The sequence below is a fragment of the Phycomyces blakesleeanus genome (genome assembly GCF_001638985.1).
Source record: "Phycomyces blakesleeanus NRRL 1555(-) unplaced genomic scaffold PHYBLscaffold_1, whole genome shotgun sequence".
NCBI classification, from domain to species: Eukaryota; Fungi; Mucoromycota; class Mucoromycetes; order Mucorales; family Phycomycetaceae; genus Phycomyces; species Phycomyces blakesleeanus.
This window is the reverse complement of record NW_017265134.1, coordinates 681,427-694,438: the sequence shown is the minus strand read 5'-3', so window position 1 is coordinate 694,438 and position 13,012 is coordinate 681,427. Positions and strand designations below refer to the sequence as shown.

Genomic DNA, 13,012 nt, shown 5'->3' with positions numbered 1-13,012 from the left:
AAACGATACACAACTCTCGTTCTTAGTAGCCAAGGAGAAACAAGTAGGGTACAGACATGGCAGTGGTAAGATATCTTGAAATCGAAACATCTCAAGATAGCCAAATCTGATGTTTCTTAATGTAGGTTACTACGGAGAGATCTTTTTAGGGGAGCCTCCTCAGAGGTTTAATGTCATATTTGATACCGGAAGCTCAGATCTTTGGGTTGTGTCGAGAAATTGCGAGCCGGATGCGGTTTGTCAGCATCACCACCGCTTCAATCACACTGCCTCTACATCTTATATTGATCTTGAGTCAGAACTAAAAGGCTCGTCAGAAAGAGAAACTGGCTTAAGAAAAAAGCGTACTGATAATGGCGACGATGAAGATGATGAAGATTACGAAGACGAAGATGATGACGACGACTCTAATATGGACATTGACACTACTTTTGAAGTTCAGTATGGGTCTGGTTATGTCAGAGCCCATATTGGTAAAGACACTCTCCAGGTTGCCGGTATACGTTTAGAGAATCAGGCAATTGGAGACGCCATCGTTTTATCACAAGAGTTTAAGAATACTCCATTTGATGGGATATTTGGCCTTGGTCTGGCAGATCTCACTTCATCTTCATATTTGCCGCCGTTTTATTCAATGCTTGAACAGGACATTCTAGACGAGCCTGTTTTTGCTATTTACACTGAAATGGGAGGAGGAGAGATCGATTTCGGAGCAATCGACAAATCTCGTTTTAAGGGTCAGATGTTGTATGCAGATTTGATCCACGCGGGATATTGGATGGTTCAGACAGATTTAATAAAGTGTGGCTCTTACAAAGCGGAAGGACAGAAAATTATTATAGACAGTGGTAAATATGATCAATCATATTGCTAATCTATACACAGGACTGTGTACTTATACTTATACTCTTAGGGTCTACTTTAATTATCACATCCACAGCAGATGCTGAGAACTTTCATCGTCAGATACCCGGAGCCGAGAACAATGGTGACACCACATGGTCCATCCCATGCAAGAGCTACTCGCTTGAGCCTCTTGTAATATGGGTCAATAACGTGCCTCTCACATTACATCCAAAAGATTATATTCTGACACCGATGGGTGCCAACAAAACTATGTGTCTATCGGGTATCTCTGGTCAGGTATTAGACGTAGCGAATGCCTGGATTCTCGGTGGTGTTTTCATGCGACATTATTATACAGTACGTTGGTTTTTATGATTCCTTTTTTTTTTTAAAAAATAATAATAATAATATTAACAGTAATATAATTCAATTCCTAGGTATTTGACTATGGAAATCAGCGCATTGGTTTTGGAACCTCCAACAAGCGCAAAACTAAAAGAGATTGACCTTAATTATCATCATAATTTAGATGCATGCACACATATATTCCAATCTTCTTTTTTTTTCTTAATCAATAAATTCCCACTTCTTCACTCTATTTATATTTTCTCTTGTATAAGCTTTATTTCTCTGGTTCTAATTCTGCGGACAGTTTGTTAAATATATCTTCTAGTTCTTTGGTTTGTCTATCTGGTACAAATTTGATGGACATTGGCCTCCGCAACTGAGCATAAGATCGAGCCAGTAAATTCAATAAGTTTGCATGTTTTTGTAAAGCTCTGTGTACATTTCCCTACAATTTTTAATTAAAAAAGAAAGAAGAAAAGAATATCAATTCACTGCATTTGTACGGAGCTGTTTTAGTTATATTTTACCCTTTCAGATTTGACAGTTGAGATTGGATCATAGTAAACATGACATTTACGTTGATTGCGAGATACTTTAACCTAAATTTGAAATACACGCATATACTGCTTGAGTTTTTTTTTCCTTTTTTTCCATTTCTTGTATAGTTTGTAAAGAAATTACCGATTGAATGATCAAACTGTTTGTAGTAATGAGTGAAGGTAGTGATTCCGCAGAATACATGGTGATGATTGCACGATGGATACGATCAGCCATGCGTTCCTGAGCAATTGTCGGTGTGCTATCAAATTCATTTGCTGCTAAAGGGCGGGCACTTTGGGTGTAGATCTGATCGATATTTCCAGTAGACTGGTAAAAAGGTGTTCAATAACGAAGACTTTTCAATCGTTATAAGTATTCTCATGCAATAAATGCTTACAGGTCCTGCTTCTGTTGGACGGGATCTAATCTTTTTTGGTTTGAAGAATCGGAGATACTGACCAGGGATCATGACATCCCCAAGACCTTCCTGTTCGAGTACCTGTTTAGGTCTAATTCGAGCAGGTCGTGTCTCGGGATAGGTTGTAATTGATCTCAATGTTTGTAGCAGAGGGCTACATAAGGATATTGGTCGAGGTAAAATGCGAGTTGGTAACATTGTATTTATTGTATTATATTATAAGTTGTCGATTCCAACAACTAATAAAGTAATTTATTTTATTTTATTTTATTTTTAAAAAAAAAAGAGTTGAAAGGAGCGGGATGGCCGGACAGGTTCCTTCCTTGGATTTAAAGACCGCCATTCTTTGTTCATCATCCTCCATCAGCCTCCTCAAGGCTTCCCCCCTTTCATCCGCTAGCTGTTATTTGGTGGGTAGATAAAAAAAAACTAAGAGAAGGATGGGCTGTATCCGCAAAAGGATGGATGGGTAGAAAGATGGATGAACATGATGTAACTGATGGTTTTTTCTTCTTTCGATATATATCTACACACAAACACAAAATATGCATATAATATTTTTTTTGGACGAACTCTATAATCTTTCACCATCCAATCATCATTTCCCGACCGCAACTTAAACACATTCACGGCATTTAGCAGAAAGTTCAGCAATGGTTCAGAGACTCACCTACAGACGTCGTCTTTCGTACAACACCCGCTCCAACAGAGTCCACGTTGTTAAGACTCCCGGTAAGACACTTGTTCAATAATACAAAAAAATGATCCAGACATGATGTATTTGTTTATTACGAACAAGATCATCAGTTTTGTATATGTTTCTGTATTCATTTATTTTCTTGAACCAATTATATAAATAGGTGCCAACCTCGTTTACCACTACGAGAAGAAGCCCGTCAAGGCTCCCCGTTGCGGTGACTGTGGCGATGCTCTCGCTGGTGTAAGCTTGGATAAGATTTTTAGCTGGGGAAATTGTACACATAATTGGATATTCAGAGCTATGGGACTGATTCTCTATTATATATCTATATAGATCAAGGCTCTCCGTGCCCGCCAGTTCGGTAACGTCTCCAAGACCCAGAAGAACGTCAGCCGCGCCTATGGTGGTTCCCGTTGCGCTCACTGCGTCAGAAGCCGCATTGTCCGTGCTTTCTTGATCGAGGAGCAGAAGATCGTCAAGCGTGTCCTCAAGACCCAGACCCAGAAGAAATAGATTAAACTCTTTTTAATTTATCAAAAATAAAAAAGAAGGATAAGCTTTCTCTCTCTCTCTTTACATAATTTTTCTTTACAACGTTTGATTTTTTTCATAGCCACACTTAATTACCACAAGTAGTATGAGAATGGGGTTACAAGTGCAATATATTAGTGGCTTTAGAAAATTTATTTTTCTAAAATGTATATAAAGGTGGGGGATGACAGTAAGTAGGACAAACGTCAGTCAGTACCAGCTGGTGCTTTAAGAAGGGGTGGGGGACCGGATAAAAATAAACTGAAATAACAAAAAGGATGTGGGGTCGGTGCTCTTGTCATTCTTTGCTCAAAATAGCAAACGTATTGCAACACTGAATTGTAACCAATCCCTGACGTGTAGTAGATCCAAAGATGATTATACCTTTTCAAGAATAATATGATATATATATACATTTAAATATTCTTTATTTTTTTTCCAATGATATAAATAGAGGTGGAATTGACAAGTGTTTTCTTGCATTTTCACAACCATTAATTCATATAACAATAATAAAATGCGCCCACGGCCTGTTTCTTCTACTCGACTAGCAGTTTCCTTCATTACTGCATTGATTGTAGCTAATGTTTCTGGTCCACAATACATATACCCGGCATTTGGCGCTTCTCTCACCACTCGCTTTGGCTGGTCGGCCTTGGAGAACAGTTTAGTCAGCACAGCGCCTTTTGTAGGCGTATCATTCTCTGGCCCTCTCTGCGCTTTTATGATCGAAAGACTCGGCAAGAGAAAGTAAATATCGATAACATATTCACCAAATCATTCAACTCATAATCCCACACTTTAGGACCATGTTGATTTCTGCCTTTCTCTGTTTCTCGGGCTCTTTCTTGCTGGCTCAGTCATACATCGGCAGACTTTCTCATAATGTCATTCTTTGCGCATTCTACCTTATCTGCACTGGTATTGGCGGTTCAGCCTCTTATCTTTGTGCACTTGACTCACAGGTATTAGATCAAACTCGATGCACATACACATCCATGCTCACATCTTTCTTAGGCGCAAAACTTCAAATCCCATCGAGGAATGAGCATGGGTTTGACCAGTGCATCGGTCGGCCTGTGCGGTCTTGTGTTCTCCCAGATAAACGACTTCTTTTTTATCAACAAGGAGAACCCTAATGATAATCGAATCTATGGATTTTTGATATTCATGGCCATCACAATGGCAAGTGGAATGATCCTTGGATCCTTCTTCTTAGTAGTTCAAGATCAAGAAGAAGATGAAGTCGACGATGTGAAACCAAAGAACAATCATAGCAATGATATCAGCCGTGTCGTCATTCAATCAGAAACTTCTCCACTTCTTCAGACTAAAAGTACCAGTTTGTCTGGTCTCAAGTTCTTTTTGCATCCGGCAGGATTTGCACTATTCTTTACCATGTTTATTGTACTTGGTTTTGGCTATGTTTACCTGGCTGGAATTGGACAGATGCTCATGTCTCTTTCTCAAGATCCCACTGTCGGGTCCCAGCATCTCCGGAACATCCACGTCTCGATCTTCAGTATTGGCAATTGTGTTTCCCGTGCACTATTTGGGACCCTGAGCGACTTTCTCAAGCGCCGCTTCCACATTCACCGTCTCTGGATTTTCTGGAGTGCCTCATTAGCATTCCTTCTAACAACAAACTTCTTGGTCAGATCAGTCGACAGCGCAGACGACTTGTTGTTCGGTACAATTATGATGGCTATTGTCTATGGTGCCGTATTTGGTGTTGCTCCGGCAAGCACAGCAGAGTTTGGAACTCAGGTTAGTTCGAGATGATAGATGCAATGAAATCTATATACACCTATAGATATTTATCTATATTTATATAATATTGACGAATTTTGTTTGAATTCATTCAATATTTGTAGGTCTTTGTGCGCAACTGGTAAAGTATAAAATAGAAAACGCATTAGATGATACAGACAGAATTAGTATTTCAGTACTACTCCAATATTTTCCGATCTTTGGTTAAACTCATCCTTGAAATACTACCTTCTTTTCATCAACATTTTCTTTTAGGGGTTGGCTTCTGTACTCACCTGCCTTTGGAAGCCAGATATTCAACATCCTCTTTGGCATTTTGTACGATGCCCAGGCCAAACGTCAGGGAGCGCAGTTTTGCAAGGGCGCGGTCTGTTTCCAGAACACTTTCTTGATTGGAAACGTTCTTGGCGTCGCATGTCTATTTGTTCTTGGGTGGGCTATTGCAAACCAGAGATCAAAGAAATATCTTTCTGTCTCTACATCTACTTAATCTACATATACATATATATACCCAGCCATACATACATCCATACGTACATACATATATATATATAGTTTATTCACAAGAACAGCCTTTTTTTTTCTGGTTCTTTAATCTTTTCTCTGGGTGGTTACCATATAACACGTATTCAGGCTCATCGAGTGACACCTGGACACAGATACAGAACCAAAAAGAAAGATAGAGACACTTGTTAGAAATCATGATTCTTGACACATACTTTTCTTTTTCTACAACTCAATAAATCACTTTTATCTATATATTCAAAAGAGCCCTGATAAATGTTGAGAAAATGATTATGGACCCGATCCAAAATGGTATACACTGAAAAGGCCATTTGGGGCTATGGATGATAAGAGATCCAGCCTAAAGTCTATTTTATAAAAAAAAAAACAGTTGTGTTGAGCTTGTGTTCAATGTTGGAGTCCCCACAAAACGACAGTTTGAAGCCTTCAAAAAACAGCCAAAAAAAAGAGGGGGATTACACTACTATACTTTTTTTTTAGATAAAGTTGTTCTTAGAGACCCGGTTGATTATCGCATATTGTGCATATTGAATGTGTCAATCTCACATTCAATAAAGCAAAATCAAATTCGTTTTCTTGAAATATAAGCCATACAGACGCTAACTCTCAAGTATCCTATGATTTACTGGTGATGGTTACTACACCATTACAAACATCAGCCCTTACTCCTCAATAAGTACACCACGTGGTGTCAAGTGTTGCAGAAACAAGCTCTCATTGGTTAAGACCAGGTGTTTGAAGAAGAACTTGACTCGTGAGTTATGGCATATCAACTGTTTGAAGAAAAAATAGTATTAGTCTATTGAATGCAATACCTTACAAGCTGGCGTGTACGTTTTCTCTCTCTATTTAGCTTGTATAGAATCAAGAATAATATATATTTTTATGTGGCTGGATAGATTTGCAATATCCATTCCAAGATAAGTTACCTGCGATAATAGTTTGCAGTATTATTTAAAACTACTTTAGCTCAACAATCTGTCGAATTATTAGACATTTATCAAGAAAGCCTACTGAATATTCAAAACAGCCAGCTATATTAACTAATGTAAGCTTAGGAAGAAATCATTATAAAAATTGGTATTATCCAAGGTCATTATGTTGAAAAACAAATGGATCTTTCGAGACTTTTTATCTTGCTCATTATTAGCATTAGAATTAGCATTAGCATTAGCATTGGTGTTATTCTTGTTCTTTTAGTATGTTTTATAACCAAACGAACAAAGTACTGTAAGCTGTTTATCATTTTAAGTAATCCAATGGGGTTTTGCTAAAAATAAACTTGCTCAAAATACAAAACGGTACCAACCTTAAAGTACCTTGTGCTATTCTTTAACTTACTATTGTTGTCCAAACAGTTTTATGTTCGGTATATAGCTTTCATAGCCTAGAGTTATATTAAAGAAGTAGTAAGTGCGTACCTTTTAGAGCTTACAGCCATATATCTGAACATTTGTTATTTACCATCACTACCCTTTTGGTCAAAAGTACTTTGTCCAGACCACAATACAAAGAAAAAGAAAAAGAAGATGACCACATAGCTTATAGTATATTCATATTTTGTTTGTATGACAGCCATAAAATTCCCCTGAAAAAAAAAAGAAAGAGAAAGAGAAAGCATATTCTATTCCGAGATCACTCTACAGAGATCACAGTAACTTTTGACTAGTTATTCAAGCCATTAGTGTGCATTTTCGAGACCAACCCTTCCATTTTACCACAACGCTTTATCCAATTAAAGACCTAGTGAAACATCCCAAAACTTGCTCTTTTTGCTTCACGTGTTTAGGAGCAAGTCCTACGACGTTTGATAAATGGGATTTTTTTTTCATTAATACCTCATGGCCAAAACCCCGGTATCTGGATCCATATGACTAAGTTTATTTCACGAACAAATCATTGGTTCAGTTTATATGACCAGTAGCCTTAGCAAGACACCCGAAATCTTACTCCTCCATTTGGTTATGGTTTTTGAAGAGAAAATAACGCTTAATCCTTCATTATATATATTAAAAAAAGCTATAGCCGCAAATAAAAGGCTTGTTCCTTTCTAGATTTTGAGGTTTGCGGCTTGTCCGTGATCTCCAATGCTTTCAAAATGCCATTGGCCTGATTTGAATTTGTCAAACAAGACACACATGAAGAGATAAGCTCTTCTTCGCCGGGATTCAAGATAGGGCGAAGGACAATGCGTTTCTTGAACTTCTTGTGTTTACGCCATTTTTCTACTCTGCTCCGAGCCTGTCCGCTTACAAGCCGATTGAATTCTTGCTTAGTCTCTGTTTCTCGAAGCCCGTCAACGATCTGGAGAATAAGGACTCGAATAACCTCCTGGGCCTCAACAGTATTGCACAGAGCGCTTGATTTACACAACATCATAAGCGTAAGTATCGATAATGCTCGAGCAGAGTGCTGCTTTTTATCCCAGAAAGGATAGTATATATCACAAACATATCCATCCTGTTCACTTGACTCTATAGACGTCTGTTCTAATGTAATTTCAGAGCAAGTTTCTGGTGCAGTTATCCTGTGAACGTCATGTCTATTTTCCAGGTTTTCTTCGAGTAGAGCTTTATCTCCAAGAATTTCATGTATCAATTTATCAGACAGTGTGCGCTTTGCGTAAATCTTTAATCTCGATGATCGAAGATCTGTCCAATCTTTAATGGTCTACATGAAAGCAAATGGGTAAATTAAACAGCACATAACAGCATGTGTTTTTATGGGGGAGGGGGGGGGGGGGGGGGGGTGAAGAAGAGAGTTTATTTCTGACCTGAATGGAGCGTATGATACCAGAGACATAGTAAAGTTCATCTTCGCGTTTATGCAACAATTCGGCTGACAGAAAGCTTTTATAGTTTATCAGTCTTGCACCGAGCATGACTCTATAGAAGTCCTTGAGTTCTATTGAAATATTAGTAAATTGTCCCCCAAACACAAAACACTAATAAAAGTAGATACGTCAGTGTTTCTCTCTCTCTCTTTACCTTGAGTAGTTAATTGCTTAATATATAAAATTTGCTCAGGTTCTTTGCTTAAATTGTCACGGAGTATTTGGAGGTCAAAAGACTCAAATAATCTTCCTATAAAATGAACCAAAAGGCGTTCATATTCGTCATGTACACTTAATGATAAGGTTGGGTACAGATTTTGGTAGAGCCCCTCAATAAATGCTCCGAATTCAAATGGATAATTTTGAGGAAGAGCCATATTGTTTATCCAGTAGTCCTTGTTCTGTCCCTATCATTTCTTTAAGTTTGCCAAATCCTTTTTTCTTTCTCACTTTCAAAAATTCTCACCTCGAACAAAAGATCAGAAAATACATCTGATAATTTAGCTGCTCCAATGACCGAATTCCACCCTTGCAGCTTATCATCTAAAGATGTGTCTACGTCGGCCGATTTATCTAGAAAAAGTCTCCCATTTAAGGAACCAGTGATAGAATATATGGATCCAGGTACATTGATTGAAAAATCTTGCTTTTTTTCAAAAAGATTTACTGCCGCAAGGTGCAAATCGTACAATTGCAGTTGAGTTTTCCAGTCTAATGATCTTGATTAGTAGCCGTTAAGAAAAGTTGAATGTCCTCTCAGCTTACCATATGTGCAAATAGTTTTTAAAAATTCTCGTGTATCGTTTTTAAGGCTTTCGATAAATGCATCGGCTGTACCATGGAAATTGATGTGTGTTGATTGATGCTTTTGGGATAGCCATCCAATTGTCTGTGTTATAATCGACGCAAGTCTTTTAAAATATTTCAACGCAGCTTCAACTTCTTGAACACGAATCCATTCTGGAAGCATCTGAAAGGTATTCCGCATATCCATAACAAGACAAAAGGAGCGTAAAAATTCGAAAGGTTTGGCTTGAAGGATAGCAATATTTTCTATATTGATTGTCTTGGATTGAAAAATGGCTTTTGTTGCTTCGATCCAATCTATTCTTTGGACAGCTTTGGAAGTACTGAGCTCATTTAGGATCTGCAAAGAAAGTCGAAAAGAGGAAACTTCCACATTTTTGTCCTTGTGTACGCGGTCATTGCTAAAGCAGTCCAAACTGTCTAATATATGGCTTTCTAAATACTCTCTTGCATTGAGTAGAATTCCCGGAAGAACTTCTGTAGGTCTACATGCTAACAGAAGAGGTGGAGTTTCTGGATTAAACGGCTACAAATTAAAAAATAATAAAAAAATGTCAATCTTGAAATTAACAAAGACAGCTTTATCTCCCTTTCTTCTTCTTACATCTTGACAGCAGGATGTAATAAATGTAGTTATGTTTTTCGCGTCATATTTCGTCCATGCTGAAGAGTTTGAGTGTAATATATCTTTCAAAACACTTCCTAGCATGGTCTCTACACCTGAATTTTTGCGGAAAGAACACAAGGAGCCTAGACTTCGTAAAAGGGGTACTATGGCAAGGTACATATTTCTGTTTTGAAAGCAGAGCAAGACAAGTTCTTGTAATACGCTATAAGGCCATATGATAGAAAGCTATTGATAATTATTTGTCTTTCTGATTAGCAAACAAATTACCAAGTCAACTTTCATTTGTTTATAATAATAAAGCTTACCGAAGCCAGGTTATGTACAAGTTCTTTAGGTACGTTTTTATCCAAGCTGGTGGTTCCGACCAAGTCATTATCAACCTCATTCTCTTGAACTATTACAATTTGGTTTGTGGCTTTCATCAACTCGGCTTCAAAGTTTGACGTCCAGATATCCAGCCGTGAATAAGTAGGGTCTTCTATAAATCCTTTTGATTTTCTTGACCAGTTATCAGTAATAATACAACGATAATAAGCAAGACAAATCTAAACTTACTCGGTCCGTAATACATAATCCCTAAAAACAAGCAAATCCTGGATACAAGGGATACTACGAAATGACTTTTGAAGCAGCAGGCACATTTTCTATACAAGAGAGTTTATAATATTATTATTATTTTCGAGTGTATACAGCATTTATTACAAGAATAGATCTATCAAGCACTTTAATGAACCTACCTTGAGGGATTCAAGTTGAATTGGCCCTTCACCATAGTGTTCAAATATATTCACGAGCCTTTTGACTTGCTTATACAGATCTTTGACAAGTTCATCCGAAATAAGTACAGCAAATGTATCCAATGCTGAATTATTTGTCATTTCACTATTTTATTGTTTTCGTTATTATTGTTGTCGTTTTTTTAAGTAAATTGTTTTTCATTCAAAGTCTAAAAACGAAAAAAATACAAACTTACTTTATCCACAAATCACAAAACTGGATCATCACCTTTAGTACCGATCTCCACCCTCCGCTTTCATCTCGTAGAACTCCAAGGCACCAGATTTTAGTGTATAGTAAGGTTCTATCAAGCGAATCATGCGTTGTATTGAGACTTAGGTCCCGTATCAGCATCTCACACACTTCTTTTATGGGTCTAACACCATCATCTCTATCGTCGTTAGATACTGTAGATGTAATATTTTCCCTGTACAATAAGGGCGGCCTGGGTTCCCGATGGTCTTTAATATGACGACATATGCTTATAAAGGCATACTTGTGTTTAGCACTCTTGGTTAAGGTCGTGTTGTGTGAAATATTATTCCAGCTATCGAGAATACTTTTGTTGTTGTTGTTAGAAATGTGCGTTAAGTCTGATAACTCTTATATCCAAATATATTGCTAATTTTTTTTGTTTCGTCTTTAATTTTAATATACCTTGTTTCATCTAGGGTCTCTGTAGAGTGTACCCTCTTTTTAATGATGTTGTTGCCCGAGAATATTGATTTTCGCTTTAAACAGACATTGTCGATCTTGTAACTACTTGCCATCATCTTTTTCATATGCTTCTCAATTTCAGATAAAGTTTCCCTGGCAAGTTTCTCAACAGAGTAGGGTTTCTGACAGGACGGCTTTAAAGTGTCAGTCTGTACAACAGCTGAAGTAACAACGGCTAATGTTTTAGCTCGCTCAGAGTCGCATATATTCTCGGTATTATCACAGGTTACAGTAGTTTTAGTGATGAGCATTCGTAGTTGGCGATGTAGTATCGAAAGAACATCTGATAAGATACTGTCATCTTTACAATTGTTTAAAATAACAGCCAAAAGAGAGAAAGCAAGAGAAAATAAATCCATTATTATCATTACTCTTAAAATAAATAAATAGATAAAGAAAGAAAGAAAGAACAGTGCTATTAATAAGGCCTCTAGATGTTTCTTACCAGGTATGTTTCTACATTTTCCTATAAAGAAATCCAAAGCTTGTGTTTGGAACTTTTCATTACTGATAGAAAAACATATGCGTAGATATGCTGGTAACAGCTGGTGTTGTGATGGTATGAGATCACTTAAAAGTTCTTGACATACTTCAGAACCACGCTATAGAAATGACAAGTCGATATGCTCAACTATAAGTGATAAATCCAAGAAAATATTGGCAATAATACATATATATATATATATGTGTGTGTGTACCTCGGGTGATAATCTGTAGAGCGAATGTATAGTATGTTTAAATAATCCAAAATAATCCTCTAATTCAAAATATTCACTAGGTTCAAAGGTTCTCTTGTATCGAGATACAGAAAAATTGTTTTTCTCTATTCAGGGAAGGGCTTGACTTAGCTACTTGTTTGTTATTCTCAGCAAAAACGATACTTATTCTTTTTTTTTTTTTTAAAAAAAACTTTTAAAATCATGATACCTTTCTGTTGTGTTAAAAATCGAAACAAGACAGTATGAAGCGCTTTTTTAGCTTCAGGAATATTAGCATAGTATCTAAGAGTCTCATCAAATGATAGCTTGCAAAGATTTACAAATGTGGATCTAGTTATATATACATATATAAATATATATAGTATTGACATTACTGATCTGAAGTGGATCAAGATTCTATTTTACTGAATTACTTTTCAGCTTCAGGAACAGGAGAGTTTACAGATAAATGTTCGAGAATACCATTCAAATCATTCTAATTCAGCTGATTAAGGATAAAAAGGTCTAATTGATCTTTATTGTAAGCACTCGATTTATTTAGTTTTACCTGGAAATCGCGCTCCATTGTCGCAAGATCGTATTATATATAATTTCTGGTGCGAAAGGGCGGTGAAGGCTTTATCCTTTCAAAAGTCACGTGTTATAGCCTTGATCGGCATTAACACACAGGACTTGGTTAAATGATATTTAATATTTGACTTTTTCTTTTTTGGATTGACCACTACTTTTGAGTAGGTCATAATAATCTTTTATACGTTCAATATGTGTACCAGCAAGAGGTTTTATTTATGTATTTTAAGCCAAAACACATAACAGCAAAATGGGTTCCTGATCTGTACTTAAAATCCATATT

At 36.9% G+C, this 13,012-nt stretch overlaps 5 protein-coding genes across 5 annotated transcripts; 3 read left to right on the top strand and 2 right to left on the bottom strand.

Annotated features, from left to right (window-relative positions):
- Positions 1-109: 109 nt before the first annotated feature.
- Positions 110-1,352, top strand: PHYBLDRAFT_17624 (hypothetical protein; the record flags this gene model as incomplete). Its single annotated transcript, XM_018437699.1, has 4 exons — positions 110-344; positions 438-848; positions 914-1,203; positions 1,284-1,352. 4 exons carry the CDS (start codon positions 110-112, stop codon positions 1,350-1,352), a joined length of 1,005 nt encoding a protein of 334 aa, XP_018298515.1.
- Positions 1,353-1,468: 116 nt separating this feature from the next.
- On the bottom strand, positions 1,469-2,350 carry PHYBLDRAFT_138035 (hypothetical protein; the record flags this gene model as incomplete). Its single annotated transcript, XM_018429919.1, has 4 exons — positions 1,469-1,639; positions 1,722-1,793; positions 1,876-2,061; positions 2,132-2,350. 4 exons carry the CDS (start codon positions 2,348-2,350, stop codon positions 1,469-1,471), a joined length of 648 nt encoding a protein of 215 aa, XP_018298514.1.
- A 195-nt stretch (positions 2,351-2,545) lies between these two features.
- On the top strand, positions 2,546-3,431 carry PHYBLDRAFT_184317 (hypothetical protein). The gene is made up of 4 exons (XM_018438914.1): positions 2,546-2,562; positions 2,792-2,884; positions 3,013-3,092; positions 3,186-3,431. The coding sequence occupies exons 2-4, from the start codon at positions 2,806-2,808 to the stop codon at positions 3,363-3,365; spliced, it is 339 nt and encodes a 112-aa protein (XP_018298513.1). The 5' UTR covers positions 2,546-2,562; positions 2,792-2,805; the 3' UTR covers positions 3,366-3,431.
- A 469-nt stretch (positions 3,432-3,900) lies between these two features.
- On the top strand, positions 3,901-5,643 carry PHYBLDRAFT_61523 (hypothetical protein; the record flags this gene model as incomplete). Its single annotated transcript, XM_018440815.1, has 5 exons — positions 3,901-4,133; positions 4,189-4,348; positions 4,401-5,150; positions 5,258-5,274; positions 5,409-5,643. 5 exons carry the CDS (start codon positions 3,901-3,903, stop codon positions 5,641-5,643), a joined length of 1,395 nt encoding a protein of 464 aa, XP_018298512.1.
- Positions 5,644-7,540: 1,897 nt separating this feature from the next.
- Positions 7,541-12,724, bottom strand: PHYBLDRAFT_184316 (hypothetical protein; the record flags this gene model as incomplete). The annotated part of the gene is made up of 16 exons (XM_018438913.1): positions 7,541-8,348; positions 8,452-8,582; positions 8,666-8,918; positions 8,978-9,222; positions 9,277-9,844; positions 9,923-10,171; positions 10,252-10,444; positions 10,502-10,590; positions 10,684-10,828; positions 10,920-11,282; positions 11,381-11,741; positions 11,886-12,042; positions 12,139-12,263; positions 12,368-12,489; positions 12,573-12,634; positions 12,707-12,724. 16 exons carry the CDS (start codon positions 12,722-12,724, stop codon positions 7,698-7,700), a joined length of 3,732 nt encoding a protein of 1,243 aa, XP_018298511.1. The 3' UTR covers positions 7,541-7,697.
- Between the last annotated feature and the right edge of the window lie 288 nt (positions 12,725-13,012).

Bases quoted from the DNA above. Each gene is read 5' to 3' on its own strand.
- PHYBLDRAFT_184317 (XM_018438914.1), top strand. From the start codon at position 2,806: ATGGTTCAGAGACTCACCTACAGACGTCGTCTTTCGTACAACACCCGC. The intron at 2,885-3,012 runs GTAAGACACTTG...TTATATAAATAG, and splicing joins CCACGTTGTTAAGACTCCCG to GTGCCAACCTCGTTTACCAC. The intron at 3,093-3,185 runs GTAAGCTTGGAT...ATATCTATATAG, and splicing joins GTGGCGATGCTCTCGCTGGT to ATCAAGGCTCTCCGTGCCCG.